Source organism: Paramormyrops kingsleyae, chromosome 9, assembly GCF_048594095.1.
Source record: "Paramormyrops kingsleyae isolate MSU_618 chromosome 9, PKINGS_0.4, whole genome shotgun sequence".
NCBI lineage: Eukaryota > Metazoa > Chordata > Actinopteri > Osteoglossiformes > Mormyridae > Paramormyrops > Paramormyrops kingsleyae.
This window is the reverse complement of record NC_132805.1, coordinates 2,463,441-2,489,196: the sequence shown is the minus strand read 5'-3', so window position 1 is coordinate 2,489,196 and position 25,756 is coordinate 2,463,441. Positions and strand designations below refer to the sequence as shown.

The 25,756-nt window shown below is 43.9% G+C and overlaps 2 protein-coding genes across 7 annotated transcripts in view; both read right to left on the bottom strand.

The window, feature by feature from the left end:
* Positions 1-741: 741 nt before the first annotated feature.
* Positions 742-12,444, bottom strand: LOC111839057 (ubiquitin-conjugating enzyme E2 E1). Of its 6 annotated transcripts, none has more exons than XM_072716023.1 (6): positions 12,138-12,444; positions 11,116-11,276; positions 10,578-10,628; positions 5,965-6,097; positions 3,654-3,801; positions 742-2,566 (listed from the first exon to the last, which is right to left on the bottom strand). In XM_072716023.1, exons 2-6 carry the CDS (start codon positions 11,268-11,270, stop codon positions 2,469-2,471), a joined length of 585 nt encoding a protein of 194 aa, XP_072572124.1. In that variant the 5' UTR covers positions 11,271-11,276; positions 12,138-12,444; the 3' UTR covers positions 742-2,468. The 6 variants fall into 6 exon arrangements, with proteins under 6 accessions (XP_072572124.1, XP_023658417.1, XP_023658418.1 ...); XM_023802649.2 differs by having other exon boundaries at positions 11,116-11,298; positions 12,138-12,438; XM_023802650.2 differs by having other exon boundaries at positions 11,116-11,207; positions 12,138-12,393.
* A 4,081-nt stretch (positions 12,445-16,525) lies between these two features.
* The window catches only part of LOC111839013 (ubiquitin-conjugating enzyme E2 E2-like), a 32,152-nt gene continuing 22,921 nt past the window's right edge, over positions 16,526-25,756 (bottom strand). Inside the window, exons 4-6 of the mRNA XM_072716022.1 lie at positions 23,439-23,571; positions 19,743-19,890; positions 16,526-17,341 (exon numbers count right to left, since the gene is read on the bottom strand). Of these exons, the coding sequence (XP_072572123.1) occupies positions 17,244-17,341; positions 19,743-19,890; positions 23,439-23,571 (379 nt within the window). The 3' untranslated portion in view covers positions 16,526-17,243. The remainder of the gene's footprint in view (positions 17,342-19,742; positions 19,891-23,438; positions 23,572-25,756) is intronic.

Genomic DNA, 25,756 nt, shown 5'->3' with positions numbered 1-25,756 from the left:
AGACCCGCAGAAGCAGGTTAACACCTGGATATCAAATGTGTGCCCTAGCGCAACTATGAACGAATGGCAGCCATCAAGAGCAAAGATGACTCTCCCCTGAAAGGATAAACAAGCTGACATTTACCTCTCAAGCCTGGGCAAAGGTAACATCAGATAGCTGTGTTTACATTAAACTTGTTCAAATTCAAATTTGTCACATGCATCATCATACACAGTACAACCTGCAGTGAAATGCTTTATTGCAATGCTCCGAGGAAATGACGGAGCAGCCGTCACGGCAGCCTACTGCAGCAGCGTCAGCTTGAACTTGTGCGCAAAAACACAAATTTTAAGTCTACAAAGTAAAATAGCAAACGGGGCAGAAAAACCAATTATCTTGCCCTACGTATTTGCTATTTCACAAATTCCGTTTGCGATTCACCACAAAAACCTCAAGCGAACATAAAAACATTTTTGCAATATTTGACTTTTTTTGGAGTACTTCCGTTAACAGTTTTTCATTTTGTTATTAGGGGGAACTTTTGACTGTTTGGATATTATCAATAGCAGAAAACAAGCCATTAACAACTGCTGATGGTTAGATGTGATAACCACCATATGTAACTAGCTACAGAATTAAAACTTTCATACCATAAAAGGAAAAATATTTATTTTTAATGCTGAATACTTTCATTGTTTTTTTAAATTGTGTGTGCTACCTCCCCTATATCCTTCTGAAATAAAAGAACCAAATCAAAACAATTTCACACAGTCCAAAAAGCCTGGTTTATTTTAGATGGGGAGACCAGAATCACATTGGAAAATGCAGCAATTGACAGATGCAGGCTGGAAGAAAAGCGCAAGTAGCTCTGTTAATTAACATGTATTAGTTCAATTGTGGACACTAATCCAAAGCAACCTTAAATTACAAAAAAAATAATAATAATAATTACAAGGGTTGAATGAAAAGTGATGCCTCTATTTCCATTTGTCGCAACTGGGATGGGAATTCTTATAATATGCTCTTTAACCTTTACTTCTATTTGTTTTTCTAGTCACCAGATAACTGCCAATGATGCAGAAGTTTGGTGGAGCCATCACATTACATTTTTAGCTTTTGCACTTGATATTAAGTTCCGTCCATGAAGGTCTTTAACACACTTTTGCTCAAAGGTATAAATAAAACTATGAAGGAGTCGAAGGGGCCAAAGAGGGGTTTACCCTGAAACATGCCAACGCCAAGCCACACACTTCACTGACCACCATGGAAGCAATAACTGAGGCTGAATCTCTGCATCCTTCCACTTGCAACTGCAACTTCAAACTCATACCAAAACCAGAAGACGACCTTCAAGGACACCGCTACGCATCCAGAGATATAGCTGAGGATGCTGTGAGGACATGATTACAGAAACGGTGTGGGGGATATATCCACCCATGACTGCTTCTTAAAGCTTCTTTATCACTGGTGAAAATGTATACAGCTATCTGGTGACTATGCAGAAAACCACCTGTATTTCTTGTTCAGAGCAGAGCTCCTCCTGGGACTTAAGCCAGCGATCTTTACTCAATGTTCTTAAACTCTGCTGCCCCAATTTAATAATAAACATTCTTTGCAATATTTACATTGCAAAAGCACACACGTTTTATTTGATACTGGGGATACACCATTTACAGGTAAGCATTTACACATTCTTATTCTTTCAGAAAGCTCCAAGTCTCATTCACAAGACAACAATCAAGGTAATGTGATTCATATCAGAGTCAATTTTGAATATTCAACAGCTACAACAAAAAATGTGTGAAGACTTGAACACTTCCCTTAAATTTAAAAAATAAAAATTTAATGTAAAACATCCAGGGGGAGAGGTGTTCCAGTGGTTTACCATTTACAATGAACTTATTAGCAGGTTCCACATGCACTTACAATGGAGTAGATATAGGATTTAAGTTCGCTTTGTAGCCGACATGTCACACCCCGACATTCCTAATTTCTTGTATCAATAAATAAAGATAGTAGTAATAAATAGATTACTCTGTCTCCACAAACAAAAAATTTTGAATGACCATAGGCTCTGGCAACCGAGCATATTAATATTTTTTTTGCTATCAAAATAAGCTGAGTGTAATAAATTATTCATCAAGAGGCTTTATTAAAATGTTCATATTTAACTGAAAATATCCAAAGAGGAAAAACTTATGCTTTAATATTCTTTACAAGTAGTCAATGTAAAAATGTATTTTTAAATTTCAAAGCACAAACACTGAAATCCATGAACACAAAGAGAGTAACTGACAAATCTAGCGTATTGCTGTTTTTTACTTTCTAGCAGGACTATGATAACTTACAATGGTGAAACCCAACAATCAGCGGGCAATAAAAGACCGCAATAAAATCTGCAATAGAAATTCCACCCACCCCACCCCGTCGGCATTCCATGAGCAGCTGTCAAAGCGCAGGCTCTGCGCGGGGGCTTGGGGCCGCCTGCTTATGTGGCATACCGCTTGGTCCACTGTTTGGCTATTCTGTCGTGCTCTGCTCTGTTTGTCATGTACTGAGTGGCGATGCTTCCAACCAGTGGGTCAGCTGGACAAGGAAAAAAAAAAAAAGATGTGTTCACCATTTCGCACAGAACAGCCATTAATATACTAACACAAGACAGATGAAGTGTTATGGAAGCACAGATCATCACAGCTCTGAGTAATTTCATAAGCGGTCCCTGCTTGAGTAAAAGTACAGAGGAAAGCTGCCAGGTCTCATCATTATGACAGTCTTGCGGACAACCACTGTAAATAAAACTAGTGAGATCTCATTTGTGCTGTTGGTTTGTCATATGGCATCCGCTAACATTTACTATCAATACATCGTGACAGTAAGAAATTATTAAATCAGCCCCACAAAAGAAACAAATCCAGATGGCATTTTTATATACGTATCTTACTTTAATGCAGGACTTCACTTTCAAACATTCGTGGCTCATTTTAATTACTTGAATTGTATTACTACAGACTCTCCTCACAAAAAACTACACTAGCATCTAATGGATGCCCTCTGTAGCTTTACTCTACTAAATAGGAAAAAACATTACTGAACAATAAGTTCTGTATTGCAGTGGAGCTACTTCCTTGTTACTAACCGTCAAATTTCTCTTTATTTGATGCAGAATCTCTTACAATACAAAAATATGGTGAAACATCAAGACACAAAATTGACACCTGATGAAGCAAGAGATCGCATGAATTGAAAGCGAATCAGGATTAGGTTTTAAAGCTACTTCAATACACCAGATTCAGGAAAAAAAACATTTTGCTTATTGGAATACGGGTACTTCATTGATCCCCATGGCGGAAGCACAGGTGAGAGGAGAGATAGAGACCAAGTACAGGTCATCTAGTGTTGGGGATAAGGCTTTGCTCATGGGCCCAATGGTGATATGAGTATTCTGTCAGCCACAAGGCTTCACCACACAGCCGGCACAGATCTCCAACTCACATGCTGCCCCCTGGGGGGTGGGGGCACCATTACCATTCCATACAAAACTACGCAGTCAGTCAATAAAAAAATAATAAAAAAAGAAAAAAAAAAACTTACGCATTAACCACTAAATACCTTCCTAAAAGGATCACCTTCTCAGTAAATGGCAGGGGGGCTAGAGCACTGCAGACACACCTACCAGGGTTACAGTCGGTGAGCAGGGAGCAGATGGAGAGCAGCACTTTGGAGATGGTGAGGGCAGGGCTCCAGTTGTCCTTAAGGATGTCCAGACAGATCACACCCTGACTGTTGATGTTGCAGTGGTAGATTCTTGTGCGAAATGTTACCTAACAGACAACAAAATTTCAGGTTTTGCTGTTACCTTAAAACATTTGTACTTATAAATATTCTATTCATATTTGCGTTTCATTCTCATTCAGTGTTATATTGGTATTTCAAGCAGTGACACTACCCTCTAGTGGTGGGAAAGAAACACAGCAAGCAGGGAGCACAAGGCATAGAATGCTTTTCTTTATGAGGTTTCCTATGCAGAATATATGCATAGCAAATCCACAAGCATTTTTCAGTCATTTTTCAAGCCCCATTCTCTAGAAAAAACATGCACTTTCCCATTTCTGAGCAGACAAACATACGAGTGTTGGAATGCCGTAAGCTTCAGTCTCGTCTGTGTAGCTTTACGGCAAACGTTCATTTAACTTATAAACCAGTATATCTGAATCCTTATCTGAAGGTGTGGTACCTTCTGATTGGAAGCATGCCAACATAACACCCATTTTCAAAAAAGGGGATAGAAGTAATTTGTCAAACTATAGGCCAATCAGTCTAACTTGTATAACTGGTAAAGTTATGGAGGCTATAATCAAAGAGAAAATGGTAGATTACCTGGACTCAAATAACATTTTGAGGGATAGCCAGCATGGATTTAGGAGAGGTGGATCCTGTTTAACAAATCTGTTGGAGTTTTTTGAGGAAGCTACTCAGGAAGTTGATGAGAAGAAGGCCTATGATGTCATCTACTTAGATTTCCAAAAGGCTTTTGATGTTGTCCCCCACAAGAGGCTCTCACTTAAACTCAAAGCGACAGGTATTTTAGGAACTGTAGCGACCTGGATTGATAAATGGTTAACGGATAGGAAGCAGCGAGTAGTTATAAGAGGCTCAATGTCACAGTGGGCCTGCGTTCATAGTGGGGTACCGCAGGGTTCAATTTTAGGACCACTAATGTTCCTAATTTACATAAATGATATAGACACCAATATATACAGTAAACTGGTGAAATTTGCAGATGACACCAAAGTGGGTGGTGTAGCAGATACTGAACTAGCGGCTCAGCAGCTACAGCGGGATCTTAATTTAATTAGTGACTGGGCCGACACCTGGCAGATGAAATTTAACATAGACAAATGTAAGGTACTCCATGTAGGGAGCAGAAATATAAAGCACAGGTATTTTATGGGACCTACTGAAATAAAGGTAGCTGATTATGAGAAAGACCTTGGTGTGTATGTTGATGCTTCCATGTCTCATTCTCGCCAGTGCGGGGAAGCAATAAAAAAGGCCAATAGGATGTTGGGGTATATCTCCAGGCGTGTGGAGTTTAAGTCAAGGGAGGTAATGCTAAGATTATACAATTCCTTGGTGAGACCTCACCTAGAATATTGTGTGCATGTTTGGTCACCATATCTTAAAAAGGACATTGCAGCCTTAGAAAAGGTGCAGCGTAGGGCCACAAGAATGATTCCTGGTCTTAGAGGAATGTCATATGAGGAAAGGTTGAGCTAAATCTGTTCAGCCTCAAGCAACGGAGACTGAGGGGGGACATGATCCAGGTCTATAAGATTCTAACAGGTTTGGATGCTGTTCAACCGAATAGTTACTTCAGCATTAGTTCAAATACAAGAACTCGTGGCCATAGGTGGAAATTAGCGGGAGAACATTTCAAACTGGATTTAAGGAAGCACTTCTTTACACAGCGTGTAGTCAGAGTATGGAATAGTCTTCCTGATAACGTAGTGCAAGCTGAATCCTTGGGTTCCTTTAAATCAGAGCTAGATAAGATTTTAACAACTCTGAGCTATTAGTTAAGTTCTCCCCAAGCGAGCTCGGTGGGCCGAATGGCCTCCTCTCGTTTGTATAGTTCTTATGTTCTTATAAGAGAAGCACATCATGGCCCCTAAACAGGTACCTTGAATTAGTACTAAATTGAAGGTGAGGAGTAAAACTGAATCTAGATAATGTCTATAATATGTTTTCTGTACTAGGTGAACCCTATAGGGAGAAAATGTCTTTTCTAGAAGTAAAGCAGCAGCAATAAAGATGAATGATGATTATACAATTCTGAAAAAATTTAGCTTATCTGGTTATAGATTCCAGTACAACACCTAGTAATACTTGTTCGGTTATTAAACAAACATCATGCTGAAATAAACTGAACAGTCATTACTAAGATTCTTGTATTTAAAATCGACAGAATGCAGGTTTGACAATACCTTGGGTGGTTTGAATGGGTAATCTGGTGTGAACGCAATGTCAAGGAAGAACACCCCTCCTTCATATACAGACCCAGGGGGCCCAAGAATCGTGGACCTCCATTCATATACGTTGTCTCCTTTTGGTCCAGCACTGAAAAATAATACCGCTGAATTAGAGCAGGATACAGAATCTAGACAGCAACTGTCCAAAATATAAATCTGTCACAGCAAGATACAAACGGGCCATTGTCTTGAAGCTTGGTGAAGGTATAGTGTAAAATACTGCAATACAAACCAACTGTTGGACAAACACACTAATTTATGTGATTAAGACATTTTATGGTACTTAAAATTCAGGAACTTCTGGCCACCCACCTAATGCAAATACCAACATTATAAGAACACAACTCAGATTTGGTGAATGATTGGTTAACACCTATTGCTTCAATAAAAACCTAGAGGGTAACAGTACAGGACTCGGTTTTGAGTTTATGGTTTGGTGCAATTTTAGTCCAGTATTTTTTTTAGTTGTTTATCATCTCAACTGCATTTAGAAGTGATAATAAACCAAACAAAAGGTAATGTGTTATCGACTTACAACAAATCCGTATAACAAAACCAGAGACGTGCACATTTGTAAAAATGTGTGGATTCATTTTTACATTTTTATTTTGCATCATATCGATCATAATGAACTAAATCCAGTCTAAATCCTGTGTTCCCAGTATGGCTGCATACCTGCAGAGATAAACACCCCTATAGCCTTAGTTATTTTTTGGCTCAGTCTGAATTTCTTGGCAATATGCGAGTTCGGTATAACAGCCAACAGACAGTCTCAGTCTTATCAACTACTCTCTCCAGTCGAATTTATTGGGAAACGAAAATGTTTTCAAACTACTGATTTAACTGATGAGGGTTTTCAAATTCTCACTTCACCACTATGACTGACTAACCAGCGTTAGCCAACTAACTGTATTCATTATCGCTTTTGAAGATCTATTTGTTAATTTAGGTTCCGTTCATGTCAAGAAATGTATGTTTCATTGTGCATTCTGAACCAAAAATGATGTCACCGAACAGCACAAGATGAATGTGTCTACCATTCCTTATCTGTACTGTGGAAAGAAAAAAGAAAAAAAGGCTCTTACTTCTGGCAGGTCCAATAGCAGCTAGTGTTAGGCCAAAGGCAATTGTTAACAGCATAGTTAGCACATAACTATCTACAGCATATCAAAAAAGGCCAGGTATCTGACAACACTGCACCCATTCTTCAAAAACTTTAAGAACTTGGAAAAGAGATACTAACCAAACAGCTCAGAAAACCCCTAACAATACAACCTAACTCATCTAATTCTCCAGAGTGGTCTAACAAAGGACAATTTCTCCATTCTGCATAAATATGGCCACTCGTGGGTGGGAAAATTGCCAGACAGCCCATTAGTTTTGTGTAGAAGATGAAGCTACTGTGGACACAAGCAGCAGGTACTGAAGACAGATGGGGATGGACTGTGGTTTTGGGCAATGTACAGAATTATGAAATCACAAGGCTCACCAACATCAAGTGTTTTTGCCACCATTGTATAAAGACTCAACGGGGTGAATGCACATTGCTCAACATGAAACCACACACATACACAATGACTCAGTAGCGTTTGAAACACTTCACCAAAATGAAGAACCAATAAGGACACAGAACAGCCTCAAGAGGGGGAAATCTGCCATCAACTTGTACCTAATACTCAGTGCAAACTCAGAGCTCATTACAGGTTCTGATGTTGCACAAAAAATTCATTATATCAAGAACATTTGTCAGTTGCCGTCTTCAAATGTGATGCATTACTCCTGATTAAGGGATTCAATTTTTTTCCCCTAGAGGAAATCTGTGCCAAGTAGTCATTTAAATTCTACTGTGAACACATATAATTCAAGTGGACCAGGTTGTCAGCGATGACAGTTTTGCTTGTTAAAGTGTTTTGGAGAGACGAAAAAGGACTACAATAGTTCTCTAAAACATGCATATTTTACGATAGTGTAATAAACGTTCAATCTCAGTGTCATTTCATAACAAAAACTACAAGCACAGTGAGCTAGGAATATCAGTGTGATGACAAGCCATGTCAATAAAAACTTAAAACGGATGCTTTATTTTACCTGATGAGCCACATAAATACTAAATTAATGCAGCATCTACAAAGGGTGTCAGTGACCATACGCATGCCACCATTCTTCAGAATTCCCAGGTGGACAATGTCGAGGGGTGCAAGAAGTCAGGTGTTACCAGACCATCCCGAGGTGCCATCTTTGCAGTTCACAGGACTAATCTGACATGGTCTGATGGGCCATTACAGATGGAGGCACAGGGGTACTTTTGGATGGGTTTCCTGTAACCTTGGCACTGTCAGGAGGCTGCCACCTTAGTGCCAAAGAGAGTTGTGATCAAAGCAGAACAGAACTGATGCCATTTCCCTGACCAAGTACTGAAACAGGTAGCTGAAATGGCAGAGTGGGTCTGTCCCTTTAAGAGATTTAAAGGGTCACACATAAATGTGCTAATAAACTGGCTAGTGTGCTGCAGCATTTCCCTGCTGTGTTCCACATGCAGGCAGGAGTCCATAGTGGGAGAAATGCAGCAGCAAAACCACACAGCAACACAGCCGGCGCTGGCCCCTCGCTCTGGCAAAGCCGGTGTCCAACGTGCATTTAGTGGCTCTGCCGCAGAGGCCACAGGGCGGGCTCACCCCCCTGCTCCCATAGTGCCGTGGTTTCAGAGGCAGAGTCTGGGCAGGAACTGCCACAAGAAAGGGTGCCAAACAGGTCACACAAAGCTTATTTACAAAATAAAAGAATATAAATCTAAACCCAGACCGTCTCTGGAGACCCACTGTGCATGCAGTCTTCATCCCTTTTTTCTGCCGTTTGCTTTTGCCTTACAGACCAAAAGGTCTGACCATATGCTTTGAAGAATCGTTTGCTTACATATCATTTGCTGGGATTTCCCCCCCGTCTATTTACTTTAGGAGTCACTTTGGCCAATCATTTAAACCTCTTGCTGAAATTATCACACAAGGTTTACTCATACTGACATATTAACTGACCGCAAATTAAACCCAGGCATTTGCATATCACAGAACACTAAGCACTTTTTCCCCCTGCCTCAGTATTTCTAACAGCTGCTTCAAATGTTTTAGCAAATATCAAATTATGCTATTCACACAACCATAAAACTTATGCTACCACCTGAAGGCATTACCAGTCTGAGAAATGAACTATCAAATCACATTGACCAAGGGCTCCACCTCTGTGGTTTCTCTAATGAACTGCTATACAGAGGCAGCCATGAGCATCAGCTCTCGCAAATCCATTAAAATAAAACAGCACATGGACAACTGCCAGTCAAACTCATGAATAGAAGAGAAATGCAGATATTTCTGTAGTCAAGGCACGGAATGTACATTAGAAATTCAACATTTCTATTTGAAAACTCTTAAAACAAAACTTATCATGCAGCAACCAGATTTTTTAAATGATAAAAACATTAAGGCTTCATTTATTTATTTTAGGCAAGATGTAGATTTAAGCCTGAAAAGTACCAAAAATGTACTCAAAATAATAGCCAAGAGCAAAAATTAACTTCCGTAGACTGAGCTTTTCCCTGTCACAGAATTGTCACATAAGCACTTTTGTACTTTGCATACAATATGACAAGCACTTCAAATTCTCAGCGGGGTGCCACATTTCACAGGCCCGGTGTCTACATTAAATTCAATGCAGACCACTCATTGTTTTACTTTTCAATGGTTGCTACCTGCCCTTACTAGTGCAAACTTTAGCTAAAACACTGATAATACCCAGTTAATTACAGACACACCCAGTTTACAAATATACATAGTATAATTGTATAGCACTCCATGAGGGTACAACTCTTATAGGCAGTCTACAGTTTCGCTGGAGATGCATTGCTACTTGTTTAAGTTGTAAAAGCAACAGTTAAACTAAGCTCAAAAATGAACATCAGCCTGTCACCATCATACAACACCCTGATCCACTTGCTTTCACACTTTAAGCCATTTTGGTTCAAATGTAGTCAAATCAGACTAAAATGCAGTCAAAACAGACATCTCAGTGCCAATGCCTGATATTCTCCCACACTGCTGTACTACATTTGAACAATTGAAGAACTTAGTCTGACCTACAAGTCAGCACTAGAGTGATGCTCTAACCACAATTTGTTGGGGGAAAAAAATGCTGAACTGCTTTCAGATAAAGCCTAAATGTATAGGAGGTACAGAACTGCGTAGAGGAGCAGGTTTAAGCAATTTACAGTAATTTTTTTAATTAAACCATGGCCATCTGCGTGCTTTACATACACTTCTAAACAAAAATATGGCAGCAGGTAAAGAACGCCAATTAATTAAAGCAAATACAGAAACACGATCCTTTTACAAACAAATGTGCAACGTATAACCATCATAGGTAGTTGGAAGTTTAAAATGAGAAACGTTGCGCAAAATTAACACATGCTAAAAACTCTAAAAACGCTATAACCTACAATCATCTGACCTTAATTTGACGATTAGCATGGATAAAAACGATTAGAAACTAGTTTACCGAAGATGGGTAAACAGACTTGCCTGCAGTTCGGCGGCGGATCCAGCGTGATGTCGGCCAACTCCTTCTGAATCCTGGCGGGGACAGAAAGCGGATCGCGCGTTACCTCCGCACACTCGGCACGCTCCCGATCGTCGGCGCGGCCTCGCCGACCCCCCGCACTCACAACATGGCCGTTTGCACTAAACGCCACTGCATGGTGTTTCCCCCCACCCGAAAAACACTAATAACTACTTCCGAAAGTGCCCCTGACGCAGACAACAAAAACTATACGGTGATTACAGATAGATCCCGAACCAGTACACGCAATTCAGTCAATCGGGTCGGAGTAACAAGCTGTTTAACTTAATATGCAAATGAGCCCGCTGACACCAGGGAGCGCGGCTCCCAGATCCCTCACGGTGAACACACACGTTCGAGCTCCTGCCGATCCGGACCTTCCCACCCAGGAGTCAGTCCCCGAGGGCCGGCCTTAAAACACAAACGGTCCGGATCCGTGCACTGTTCGGTCCGCTTTACAGCCCCCATCACATGTCGCCTTTCTCCCGGTGGACTCCTCACCTTTTCGCGCTGGTCGACAGCAGTTTGGACGGCTTGCTCATGCTGCTTCTGCCCTCCCGTTTGCTGGCGGGGGCGCCTTTCTGCTTGGGCTGCTGGGTCGAGGAAGAGGAGGATGATGAAGAGCTGGTGCTGGCTCTCGAATCCTCATCCGACATGCCGGCCTCAGGCGAAAAGGAAGCGTACCTACGGTTTTGTGGTTTTAAAGAAAGCCATACAGCACACCGTAAAAGTTTCCGAAAGAGCAGAGTTCTGCCCCGTCCTGCGGGTAGGGACACTTGGTTATAAACGCGGCTCGGTTAGCGGGGCGGCTACTTATAAAACGCCTACATATGAAGTTCAGCGCCGGGCTACTGCAGCCGCTTAGCTAGCCGGTGTCTATATGGCCGAGCGGTTCGGATGATAGTGAGAAAGATCCGGTCTCACACGGGCCGGTTCTTCCCGAAATCCGACACCGGTCTGACCTGCATGGTGGCCGCAGTTCGGTGGTTATGGGTTAATTAGCACTTAATTGACCGAGGTCAGCATAGCCGTTGCCTGCTGATAGTGACTTATCGCTGCGGTTCGCCCGGCACCACGAAGCACACACCGGCTCCATTCCCGAGACGTCCCACAGCCTAAGTTGAGTAGCTGGGTTACTAGCTGGTTAGTTAGGGTAACTAGCCGGCTGGCTAATTCTTCATGCTGCCTGGAAAAGTTTGACGTGACAGGAGCCGCGCGTCCCCTTTGACCGACCGTAAGCATACATTCGGCCGAAGGAGAGCGGCGGCTGCCTGAAGGCGGTCGGCTGGACCCTTCCGGGCCGATGAGACCCGACGGCTCTTCCTTGAAGCCCGACTGGCGTCTTTCTTTACACACCCAGCCGGTTCCGTCGAAAGCCCAGTTAGCTAACCAATTAGCCAGGCAGGCACTTCGGTCGGACGGGTCCCCCCTCCTCCTCGCTCGTCCTCCCTCCCCGACCCATCCACTATCCTGGCTCGGCTACCCAGAACTTTGACGAGCGGGCCAGCGGCGTTCCGGATTACCTTGGCGAACGTGCCCGTCTCCGTCTCCGTGTCCGCGCCTCGCGCCACTTCGCGGAGCGGAAGTGCGGCCGCGGCAGCAGCTATGGAGTCACGCTCCGGACTCGCGGATGATGAAGTTCAGGCGTGGAAAGAAGCGACTTCAGCGGAAACCCGATATGGTTCCACTTCAGTCGAGAGGCGTTAAACCACCTCAGAATAACTATTCAGCAAGCGATTCCCCTCCCCGAAATCGACCTCTACTTTCACAAATAAAAGTAATTTATATAGTAGTATATAAAACTCAATCCAATTGTATCCCTGGATTTAATTCCCCTTTAAGCACAACCTTCTCATGTAAACTTATTTTGAGCACTTCCCACACTAAATTGCTTTATTTGACAGTGTTATTAAAAAGCCATTTAACCGTTAAAAACGGCAGTGTCTATTTTAAATGCAATATTTACGGTTTTCTGCCGAAATAGCTAACGATTTCTCACGTTTTTCAGGTGGAGATGGCATCGATTGGTAAATAATTTAGTAATGGTAAAAGGCTGTTTTGTTTATATAATATGACAAATACTTATAAGCATAACAATTTAGAGACATCAAGTATGCTAATTTTCATTTGAACAAATATCCTTCTTTAATTTGCTTAGTGAGTGGTTTGTTTGTTTATTTATTCATTTTAATCCACGTGTGCCCCCAGTTCATTGTTTCTTTAGTGCTATAAAAATGTGGAAGAAAAATTAGCTCAATCAGAGTTATCAGAGAGGTTGATTTATAATTGAACTACCACAAAAACACACAATGGGTTTATAGTACGTGAATCAAAGAGAATGAGACTAAATAAATCATTGACAGATGGAGACAAGACTTTGAAAGATATTTGATTCAATGAAATCCTTTGAAATAAATATTGTAATATCAGTTAATGCCTTTTAAGTAATAGAGCTGTGCAAAGACTCATTACTGTGGTTGTAAGCAATGTGGTGTTCTACTTGACACACTTTGTAGACTACACCTCAAAGAGTGACAACATTTACACAGACCAAAATCGAAGACATGACAAATGCTAATCACGTTTTAACACGTTCCGTAATTGGCCAAGGTGATACTGTCTAGCTTCCTAGCACAAAGAAAACACCATGTCAGGTCTTGAAGAAGAGTGGATGAGCAGGAGAAGGAGTACAGCCTCTCTATTACAGCTGATGCAGTACCGTGGTTTTTATTGCCTCTACACGCAGCAGGTGAAAGGTGTAGGTAACGTAAATGGTCACATAGCATACCATGTCACTTGTGTCATATCAGTATAGGGTGGTTTGGGAAGGGCTCAAATACTAGCAATTATTTACAGCACTTATAATAGTGTCACATGTCACAAAGGTTAGAAACACACAGTATTTCCTGTTTTGTTAGCGAGATATCTGAGAATTTATCTTTAACATCACATCTGCTCTGCCTATTCTTCTTAACGTAATGAATTCCTTGGGCTTATGTTAAAGCTGAACGATTACACACTAGACATCTTCCAGTACTGAACAGTTCTACTTTGAAATCCATCCTTATGCTGTGAGAATGCTGGGCAAAAATGACAATGGAGGCCCGTAGATTGCTCAAAATGCCATATTCCATAAGAAGCACACAAAACAGGCCTGCCATCCTGCTCACAATGACCATTGTGTATTCATTATGTGCACACAGCATCTTTGTTTTGTCCAGAATGGTCTTCCTTAAACTCGAAGACCGTTTTGCTCAGAATGTGTGGCCGCCACGAGCTAAAGAGCGCAACTGGCTTATTATTGCATTTGCACTGTTTTGTTATGGTGCAACTAGCCTTGCTGGAAATAGATAAGACAACGACCCTTCACACACTACCCACATCAGTTAAACAAACACAGTGTTATGCATATTTAAGAAACCTTACCAAAAATAGTGAGTTAGACTGTAGTTTAATACAATCCGGGCAAGACATATTAACACAATACCGAACCCATGGTATAAGAGATGCTGGCACTTAATTTAGGGACCTTCCTTTTCCTCAGACTCTCAAACATTTTGTATTATTCTGAAAAGCACATCTTCCGTGCAGTAAGACTAGAGTCTTTTACCATAATCTCACTCTGCTTGCAGAAAAGACCCCAGAAAGCACTGTGATTTAACAGCTAGAGCAGACTCTGAGGAATGGGGCATAGACTCTTAAAGAGGACAGTACTGTTTTACATATGTACTGGTACATCCATCTTCTATATCTGCATACATGCTTCCTATCCCAGGAAGCACAGTACTCCAGATAGGAGATACATACACTTACTGTCTACAGGGAATTTGTGGACATCAGTCCACCTGACTGACATATTCTGTGGGAGAAAACCAAAGAAAACTAAGGAGAGCACATTGAGAACTCCACACACGTGCAAGCAAGCACACACACACACACACACACACAGACGCAGGAATCAAGCTCTGGGTGGCACGAAGCCACTGGGCTGCTATCTGTGTGAGCAGTTCGGTAGATGCGTAGAGATTATCTCAGCGAGCGTTAGAACTCAGGTGCAGCTGAAAGAAAATCAGCATTTTTCTCGTGTAAATTTTTCAGTAAAACCAGGTCTGCGTTTTTTTACCCTGAGAAGTTCCTTCTGCTTCGGCTGCGCAGCTTATCTTAGGCATTACAAGAATATGCACAGCCCATAAATATGAACCTTATCTCACTGTGAGCTCTTAGCTTGTTACTTACTTTTCCGCTAATACTTTTCACAGCTTTATCTCCAACAATCCCATGTTGTGTTTCTTTAAATAGGCAGTGCAAGGGGGATTCCTCAGCACTACAGAAACAGCCTTGAATGGTACTGATATTACATAAGCAGCTTCAGAGATCTGAATTGACTGCAGCTGAAAGATTCAGTCCAGTGTGCCCCGACTGCAGCAGAGATGTGAGATGTCATATTACGGCAGGAAAACCAAAAATACCAGAAAAGAACGAGGCTGCCCTCCAATACGGCAGAAAAACCCTGAGCAAAACTACCATTTTCAAAACACCGGGTCACTATTGGACACCCGTAATAAAGGTCGTTTGTGTAAAGGAGATGTGATCTTTTAAAAGGTGGGACAGTTACCAGTATTCTAATTCACCCCTCACCCCAGTTGGATCACTGATATAGAAACAGGACACTAACTGACTTAGTAATTGTAATTGGCGCAAGCAAGGGTGAAATAAAAATAAATAAATAAATAAAATGGACCTTTTCCCCAATCTATATGTGATCCTAGTGGAAATAAGGTTACTGCACAGGTGTGTTTTCTGCAAGTGTTACTCACTGTAATCAACGAGCATATATGACACTTGGAGGCAGGAAATCTGAACTGTTATAGCCAACATAACGAAGATGGCTTGCCATTAATACTATGTAGGAGTACTGGATCAGACCTTAGTCCAGAGGGAAATGTTATGCCCTTGGATCCTTATAGCACTGTAGTTAGAGTAGCTAAAGCCAAGGTCTATGGCTCTCTTATATCCCACATTCCCTTCCTCGCAAAAGCACAAAAGTCATGTCAAAATACTTATGTCATACTTTCTTTGTTCTACACATTACCAATATGGATCTGCCCCAAATAACGGAAAATTTAGAGGATTCATTTTACAATCTTTTGTTAAGTGGAGGTGGGGGGTGCCAGACCGCCTTTTAAGTACCATCGTAAAAGGAACATGGAGACTTGGAGAAGTCGATGGACAGAAGACAATCAGAGGCCCACACAGGAGAGGACAGCCAGGACAAGCAACTCCCCATAGACCTCCAGTACATCCCCATAGACCTCCAGTACATCCCCATAGACCTCCAGTACATCCCCATAGACCTCCAGTACATCCCCATAGACCTTCAGTACATACTAAAACATCTGGGGTTAAACAAGCAGTTGGTTGAATGTTCAAGGTATGCAGGATGCAAACTCCTTCAGGGCATTGACTGGAGTTGGACAGAAATCTCTCTCAAGCCATATTAAAACTATAAACATCTCCCACTTGAAAACACTACACGTCAGTTTCCCGTCCACGAGGTACAATCTTACACTGTACACCTGATTGTGTAACGGACACCATGTTACATTTTAATGGCAGGTCACCACTATCTTCATATCTTGGTATCATCCCATATTTTCACAGATTGCTCCCGGAGTCACAAGCAAGCATATGCCATGCCAGGCTAACGAACAACGGCAGATAGAAATTACAGTAACGACTGCGGTCAGAAAGGAAGCGATTTTCAGGAAGTAAATGAGATTGAACTTAAAACGAGAGCGAGAGAGCTGACGTCACTTCTTCAGTCTGAGTAAACAGGCCTCTGTTTGTGACCAGGCTGAGAGAAAATGCAGCGGACGGGAGCTGGAAAACAACACACGTTTCTTTGCCGTGGTTCAACCACAGTGTTTTATTGAGTACTTTAATAATGCGCGTGTACAACAAACTGCTCCCCGTGTCACGAGCGGCGGGGAGCTCGGAAAATTTACAAGTCCTGTCTCTTCACAAGCGGAGCTGATACTTCTGCAGTCCGCCTCAACAGCCCATCTTAAAAAATAATACGTACAAACAGAAATCGTGAAGGTAGGGCATGAACGCTACTTTTGGTGTCACATGACTGTGGAGAATGATAAAGATCATCAGCCTCGATCCTTTTAACATGCACATACCATTAATGACTCCAGTACAAAAAAAAACAAAACTTCTAAACACTACCATAAAGTAGAAACAAGATAGAAATCTGCAATCTGTCCGTGGGACCACTTAAAAATGAAGGAAAAAAACACACGCACACACGCACACACATTTACAAGCTTGGGTGACAATAATTATAATAATATACTTTTTCTATGAGAGTTCCAACATTCAGTCAATTGGAAAATAAAATCCCAATCTACTCTTTGTATAAAAAAAGAAGCTTTCAAGTCAACAAGGAAAAAAGGACAGGTCTTCTCACAAAAAGGTAAACAAAAGGTTCACGGAGGTGGGGGGGGGTCGACGGTCGCACTTAGTGAGTGTGCTTTGACGGGGTGCAGACGGGGTAAAGAGGAAGTGTGTTTTTTTGATTCTCTTTTTCTTTATTTTGAGGGATGGGTACAGGGCTTCCATGCGGTCTATGTGGCGTATCTCTTGGTCCACTGTTTGGCTATTCTGTCGTGCTCCACTCTGTTGGTCAAGTATTGTGTGGCGATGCTTCCAACCAGCGGGTCAGCTGCAAGAGGAAGGAAGGAGAGATTAAGGAGACTCTTCATGCTGATGTTTCCCAATCCGATCCTTGGAGACCTGCAGATAGTCCACGTTTTACCAAGAGCTGGGAGGGAGCAAAAATGTGAGCTGTCCGGGGAACCGCGAGGAACTGATTGAAAAACACTAATGTAGGGGAAGACTGTAACACGCCATGAATGAACACCAAGAACGAAGGCTGGATCCAGTGATCTGCGTTCCAACGATGCTTGGACATCATTACACAAGATGACTTCAGACAAAACAGATAACCAGGCTTAACTGATTTTGGCCTAAGTTGAGAGTTCTGGGGTCAGATTTTGTACTGTTAACCAAAATGTGTTTTTTGTGATTTTTTTCTGAGCTGATGCAATACAATGTTAAATGTGATGTTAGCAGTGTATTACAGGCTAAAGTATACAGTACTACTATTAGCTACTTAAAAAATGAGTATTACAATATATACCATAACATAATGTCTGTTGATATGAGGGAAAAAAGAAGAAGAAGAAAAAAAAAAGTATTTTTACACAAGAATGAAACTGAACAACTGTTTAATTTTCCTGCTTTCTGATTTGTTGAAATTCAACTTATGTTAAATAAAGTGTTTGGTGGCCACAGACGTCCCCCATTACAGCTGAGCACAATTCATCACACTTCTATTGAAGCGTCACATATTTACATGTCAGAAGTGATGGTGATTAAGAGTTTAGTGGGTGTAAAATCCTAATGGACACTGGTGGTATAAGCTACGTGAAGGACACTGGTGGTATAAGCTACGTGAAGGACACTGGTGGTATAAGCTACGTGAAGGACACTGGTGGTATAAGCTACGTGAAGGACACTGGTGGTATAAGCTACGTGAAGGACACTGGTGGTATAAGCTACGTGAAGGACACTGGTGGTATAAGCTACGTGAAGGACACTGGTGGTATAAGCTACGTGAAGGACACTGGTGGTATAAGCTACGTGAAGGACACTGGTGGTATAAGCTACCTGAAGGACACTGGTGGTATAAGCTACGTGAAGGACACTGGTGGTATAAGCTACGTGAAGGACACTGGTGGTATAAGCTACGTGAAGGACACTGGTGGTATAAGCTACCTGAAGGACACTGGTGGTATAAGCTACGTGAAGGACACTGGTGGTATAAGCTACGTGAAGGACACTGGTGGTATAAGCTACGTGAAGGACACTGGTGGTATAAGCTACGTGAAGGACACTGGTGGTATAAGCTACGTGAAGGACACTGGTGGTATAAGCTACGTGAAGGACACTGGTGGTATAAGCTACGTGAAGGACACTGGTGGTATAAGCTACATGAAGGACACTGGTGGTATAAGCTACGTGAAGGACACTGGTGGTATAAGCTACGTGTTATAAGCCCCCACACTCATGCACGGTCCAGAAACATGACCCTTGCACAAACGGGGCCCTAGTTGAGGTATCAGTATAAATATTTATAACTGAGGACCCAGCACCCAGAACTCCAGCACTTTTTGACCATCTGCGCTATTAAGTGCAACAGAGAGATCATTAGTGGTTTTTGTTTAACACCCCCCCACCCCCCCCCCACCCTGTTTCCTAGGTGTGTCTCGACAAACGCCTTCTCTTGGAAAGCGTGGCGCCACACGAGATAATGAACGGCCGTGACGGTTTAATTATCGGTCACTGCGCTCCTCTGCTCTCAGACAGCGCTGTCCCACAGACCACCTGGGAATTCCAGCTCTGCCGTGGCTGGGATGCGGGGGGGGGGGGGGGGGGGGCGAACGGAGCCCTTGCAGCCGGCGTGTCGCTAACAGGAGATCAGATCAAGTATAATAAAGCAGCAGCCGACTGTAACTTAGAGCCAGCCGAGCAGCGGCAGGACCAGGCGGCACCTGGGCGGCTTAATGCTGGATGTTTTTTTCTTTTCACCAGGGCTGAGATATCGCTCAAAATCACCGCTGTTCACTGGATGCCCTTGAAGCGGACGTGCGGGTCCGCGTGTGAAAGAGCAGCGCGGAGAACACTTCTCCCTTTCCCTTCAATGAGGAGAGCGGGAACGGAGCCGTCCTTCTAACTCTCTGCCCGTCGGTCGGTCCTCTAGCCATCTTAACTGGGAGTGTGTGCTCAGGACCCGGTGAACCACCTGACACCAAGTACATTAATAAAACCATGTATGGATGAACACTGCAAATAGGGTTATGGATGCAAGCAACTTCAATGCACCCAAATTCTGAGAAATCGCCCAAAATCATGCCTAAATACATATGATTGCCACATCACGCGGTCTGAAATTTTGCTGCCATTGATTAATCTTTGTTCAGCAGTTACCCTCCTCCTGCCGCCCACAGGAAGCCTCCAAGGGCGAACAAGTACTGCAGAGCTGCAGAGACAGAGACACCCACCAGGGTTACAGTCGGTGAGCAGGGAGCAGATGGAGAGCAGCACTTTGGAGATGGTGAGGGCAGGGCTCCAGTTGTCCTTAAGGATGTCCAGACAGATCACACCCTGACTGTTGATGTTGCAGTGGTAGATCCTTGTGCGAAATGTTACCTGATGCACAGGGGGAGAGGAGGAAAAAAAGAATCACCAATCTAAGGACTTAATCACTTTCACATTATAACGTCGAAAGCCTAGGAATAATTATTACCTTAAATATAATTTCAATATATAATTTGGGCTCAGTGTCAGTTTTGTGCAAGTGATCACATTTTATTTTAAATAAGATATTAAAAATGACATAAAAAAGAAGGGCTTTATAATATTACTCACATTATATGCAGACGTGATAAAAATACTCATTTCAGTTGCACTGCCTGTGTTGCCTGCAGCAGAAGATTAACCAGGTGGCCAAGACAGGGAGGGGACAAGTGCGTATTATGTGAGGGGAGGGGGGTGACAGTGCGTATATGTGAGGGGAGGGGGGTGACAGTGCGTATATGTGTGTGTGTGGGGGGGAATTATCAGTGCGTATATGTGAGGGGAGGGGTGGGATATCTGTGTGTATATGTGGGGGTGACAGTGCCTTTATGAAGGGGAAGGGGGTGACAGTGCGTATATGTGAGGGGAGGGGAGTGACAGTGCGTATATGTGAGGGGAGGGGGGTGACAGTGCGTGTATGTGAGGGGAGGGGAGTGACAGTGCGTATATGTGAGGGGAGGGGGGTGACAGTGTGTATATGTGAGGGGAAGGAGGTGACAGTGCGTATATGTGAGGGGAGGGGAGTGACAGTGCGTATATGTGAGGGGAGGGGGGTGACAGTGCGTATATGTGAGGGGAAGGAGGTGACAGTGCGTATATGTGAGGGGAGGGGGGTGACAGTGCGTATATGTGAGGGGAAGGAGGTGACAGTGCGTATATGTGAGGGGAGGGGAGTGACAGTGCGTATATGTGAGGGGAGGGGGGTGACAGTGCGTATATGTGAGGGGAGGGGGGTGACAGTGCGTATATGTGAGGGGAGGGGGGTGACAGTGCGTATATGTGAGGGGAGGGGGGTGACAGTGCGTATATGTGAGGGGAGGGGGGTGACAGTGCGTATATGTGAGGGGAGGGGGGTGACAGTGCGTATATGTGAGGGGAAGGAGGTGACAGTGCGTATATGTGAGGGGAGGGAGGTGACAGTGCGTATATGTGAGGGGAGGGGGGTGACAGTGCGTATATGTGAGGGGAAGGAGGTGACAGTGCGTATATGTGAGGGGAGGGGGGTGACAGTGCGTATATGTGAGGGGAGGGGGGTGACAGTGCGTATATGTGAGGGGAAGGAGGTGACAGTGCGTATATGTGAGGGGAGGGGGGTGACAGTGCGTATATGTGAGGGGAGGGGGGTGACAGTGCGTATATGTGAGGGGAAGGAGGTGACAGTGCGTGTATGTGAGGGGAGGGGGGTGACAGTGCGTATATGTGAGGGGAAGGAGGTGACAGTGCGTGTATGTGAGGGGAGGGGGGTGACAGTGCGTATATGTGAGGGGAGGGGGGTGACAGTGCGTATATGTGAGGGGAGGGAGGTGACAGTGCGTATATGTGAGGGGAGGGGGGTGACAGTGCGTATATGTGAGGGGAGGGGAGTGACAGTGCGTATATGTGAGGGGAGGGGGGTGACAGTGCGTATATGTGAGGGGAGGGGAGTGACAGTGCGTATATGTGAGGGGAGGGGGGTGACAGTGCGTATATGTGAGGGGAAGGAGGTGACAGTGCGTATATGTGAGGGGAGGGGGGTGACAGTGCGTATATGTGAGGGGAAGGAGGTGACAGTGCGTATATGTGAGGGGAGGGGGGTGACAGTGCGTATATGTGAGGGGAGGGAGGTGACAGTGCGTATATGTGAGGGGAGGGAGGTGACAGTGCGTATATGTGAGGGGAGGGGGGTGACAGTGCGTATATGTGAGGGGAGGGGGGTGACAGTGCATATATGTGAGGGGAGGGGGGTGACAATGCGTATATGTGAGGGGAGGGAGGTGACAGTGCGTATATGTGAGGGGAGGGAGGTGACAGTGCGTATATGTGAGGGGAGGGGGGTGACAGTGCGTATATGTGAGGGGAGGGGGGTGACAGTGCGTATATGTGAGGGGAGGGGGGTGACAGTGCGTATATGTGAGGGGAGGGGGGTGACAGTGCGTATATGTGAGGGGAGGGGGGTGACAGTGCGTATATGTGAGGGGAGGGGGGTGACAGTGCGTATATGTGAGGGGAGGGGGGTGACAGTGCGTATATGTGAGGGGAGGGGGGTGACAGTGCGTATATGTGAGGGGAGGGGGGTGACAGTGCGTATATGTGAGGGGAGGGGGGTGACAGTGCGTATATGTGAGGGGAGGGGGGTGACAGTGCGTATATGTGAGGGGAGGGGGGTGACAGTGCGTATATGTGAGGGGAGGGGGGTGACAGGATTAGGAGTCCAGTTGCTCCTCGCTGAAGATGAAGTATGACATCAGTGACCTGGCAGCAAACCCAGTCACTGGTGTACGGCTGAGCTTCAAAGAGCCGGACGCTTGGCGCTCCGTGTGCCGAGGTGACACCATCTCCGCTTTTTGCCATCTGCCGCGCGGCTGTGACGTGCCGTGCGGGGAATTACCTTCCCGCCAAAGATTACGGACGCAGATTCTCCTTTTAATGGTAACAATCCACAGGCCACTCAGCTTCTGCAGCCACAAGTGTCATTTTAACAACAGCTGGCATTTTGATGGAAACGCCTCTCCAGTTCCTAAAAATAACAACCTGTACCACCTGCAAGTAACGTAACTCAGCGTAACGCGCTCTGCTCCTGCTGCCTGACCGCAGGCTGACGGCGCCGCGTGACAGTGTGTCTGAAACAGCGTGAGAGGAAGAGAGCCAGCAATGTCATGGAGGCGTTTTTCACTGTGGTGTTCTTAATTCACCTTATTTTACCTCAAATACACTGAATTATTATGCATAATGGAATATAAAGTGCTCCTTCGGTCTAGCACAATCAAGACGTTGGCACGTGACGTAGGTCTTGTAATGTGGATATAATTAACGATACGGAGGGAATATTTTAATGTAACCAGCTACCCTTGCATGAATAAAATATCAAATACTGATACGTAGACATTTGACTTCCCACTGTGGAAAACCATTTAGCGTTTCTCAACGTACAAAACACAAGCACAAACTTCAAGCTCCATGCAGTTACCATAACTGCATAGGAATCATAACTTGTTTGTAAGACTACAGTTTTTTTCCCATATTTCGCTTTACTTCTGCAAACAAGCTTTTGCCTAACACTTCGAAATTTAACTTTTCTTTCCCCCAAACAAAGACCGATATCACTGATTCACCCCTAGCTATCAAAAACATACCCCCTACTGAGCCTGAAAATGAGGTCCCGAAAGGTGAGTATCTCAAAACTGGATACTCTGACCACAGGACTAAGCTGAGCCTGGGCCCAGACGAAGAAGGGAGAAACGTATCTATTATATGTACATAAGGCTGTAAGCAAAAATGTCCTCCACAATATCAGCATCCAAAAGAACCAAGTTTAGGTCCAGCCCTGGAAATAATTTAGCGAGCAACTCCTGAGGCCAAGATATAAACAAAAAGACATTAAAGGCAGCTGTGAGCAAACAGAGCCGAAGGAAAACTCTTACCTTGGGTGGTTTGAAGGGGTAGTCAGGTGTGAAGGCGATGTCGAGGAAGAAGACACCCCCCTCGTACACAGAACCCGGGGGTCCCAGAATGGTGGACCTCCACTCGTAGATGTTGTCTCCTTTTGGACCAGCACTGGACAGGATACAAGGGATAGCAGCATGCGTAAGTGTGTGCCGTGGATCTCCGAAATTCAGTCCCACGTTTGGTTCAAATTAAAGCAAAAATAAACAAATGTTTGTAAATCAAATTCAAGCAGCCAAGTTGGCTGGCTGACAGAGAGTGCATTTAATACGATAATGACACCAATACGTTCTCGACTCTCAAGTCAGCGAGGGAGTGGAGAGAGACTGTTCATTCAGTCAGTCTTACTTTGTGCTTAAATAGTCTCACTGTGCCAATTACCGGCACATTCCTTGCCTCCCTGTCCAGCCTTCCCTCAGAGATCAGACGCCACAAGAGGTAATTGTTTCATCAAGTGCACATATTTTAAGAACTCGAGAATTACGAGGTCTCACGTAACTAACAGGGGTACCAATCTTCAATGCATTTTTATTGAATAACCATTCAAGAATATACGGGGGATATCATCATTTACAGAGAACAGATATTCTTTGATGCAAGTGTAGTGACGTTACCTGGCAACAGAAGCAACAAGAGAGTAATGACTATATACTCTTGTGTAAACGCCAAAGTATCTTCCACAATTTTCTAGAATGCTGTTTATTAATTGACTGAAAACTGCCAGCATAAAAGCGTTGTGAAAATGATGTTAATCATTCCTGAGAAGACAACAGAAGTGTTGTTTGCACCAAGGAGGCTTGGTATTTGAATGAATTCGTAGATAATTTGTTCACTGCGGAAAGTTAGAAACTTTAAGGCTTCAGCACCAACTGCTTTCCATTCTGTTCATGGGAGATCAGCAAGACGAGGGAGGACAAGGTGCCCCAACATGTGACTGTTTGGGGGCGTGACAGTGTACAGGGTGCAGGGGCGAAGATGAGGCCTTACGCTCGCTTGAAATAGGACAAGAACAAAGGTACTGAATTGCGCTAGTGGAAGGTGTGTAGTACGTATATAATGACTGACCAGAGCTTCCTCGGGACTTCAGCATGTCTAACTGCTGTGGGTTAAGCTCAAAGGTCAGTGCAAGACAAGCCATTAGACTACTGAGTCTTACTAGGGTTTAGCGTGGCACATCTGTCAAGGAAGCACACACAGACAGAAATTCCCATTTTCATCTACATCGTCAAATGGCAGAAACGCCATAAGGGTCTTCATAACCCTTTTTCCTGTTCTTATTAAGCAAGTTATTATTCAAGTGAAAACTGGCCGCTTAACAAAATGCTACAGTGCTAATGCTAAGCGGTAACGCTAAAGCGATCGTCTGTTTCAAGGCTAGGCTCCAGACTTGGCGACAAAGTCATTTCCATGCCGCAATTCGTAACCTGCTGAGAGGTTAAAACTCATCCGGAGTTGAATTACTCAGACTGCATTTAACCTCAGCGCGCAGCATTTACGTTAGCTAATGAGAGTTTGTTCCATTTTATTTGTACCTGTCTATACTGTTCTGTTTGATGCTACATGCTTCTATCGACATGCACAGGAGTGATCTAATCGAACCCTCCCATCGTTTAACATGTCATTCAATTTCGATTTCTGAAAATGTTTTAGTTAATGATAATCTTGTGTAGTACATATTAAAATACTACTAGTCATATCCTCTATAACCACTTACACAATACAGGTATTGCTCATAAATAAAAAAAAATATTACAAATTATATAAGCATCTAACGAACATTCATAAGCTACTTTGTCACTTCCATTCTACACAAAGCCAGCAGACCAGCGAGAGACATCATGGGACACTGTGGACTCTCCTCCTCATAGTCTTTTGGTCCTCGATCTAGCTCAGTCCGAAGGTTAATGAGCACCGGAGCGTGTTAGTCCCTCCCGGCTCAGGCAGGCGAAGGACTTGAGGAAAGATCTTCATAGCTCCCCCCATCCCTCTACGGCACACTTCCTGTCAGTTTACGGCCCCCACACAGCCACCTTCTATCCCAGGTGACCATCGCAAACGTTCTTGCGGACTTGTCCTAGGACTGAAGCGGAACCTTTCCAGACAGAGATCAGCAGACGACATCATTATAGGCCTTAAAATAACGATGCTACACTAAAAATGGAATTTCGTTCAATAGTTCTGATATCTTAGTGTAGCCCGACTGGGTCAGAGAGATCACGTCCCAGCAAGCCTGAGGTTTGTTATCCTGCAACAGCAATGGAACACCAAGCAGGCACGAGACAGAGACGGATCCGTG

Bases quoted from the DNA above. Each gene is read 5' to 3' on its own strand.
- LOC111839057 (XM_072716023.1), bottom strand. From the start codon at position 11,270: ATGTCGGATGAGGATTCGAGAGCCAGCACCAGCTCTTCATCATCCTCC. The intron at 10,629-11,115 runs GTGAGGAGTCCA...TGTCCCCGCCAG, and splicing joins CTGTCGACCAGCGCGAAAAG to GATTCAGAAGGAGTTGGCCG. The intron at 6,098-10,577 runs GCAAGTCTGTTT...ATTATTTTTCAG, and splicing joins GATCCGCCGCCGAACTGCAG to TGCTGGACCAAAAGGAGACA.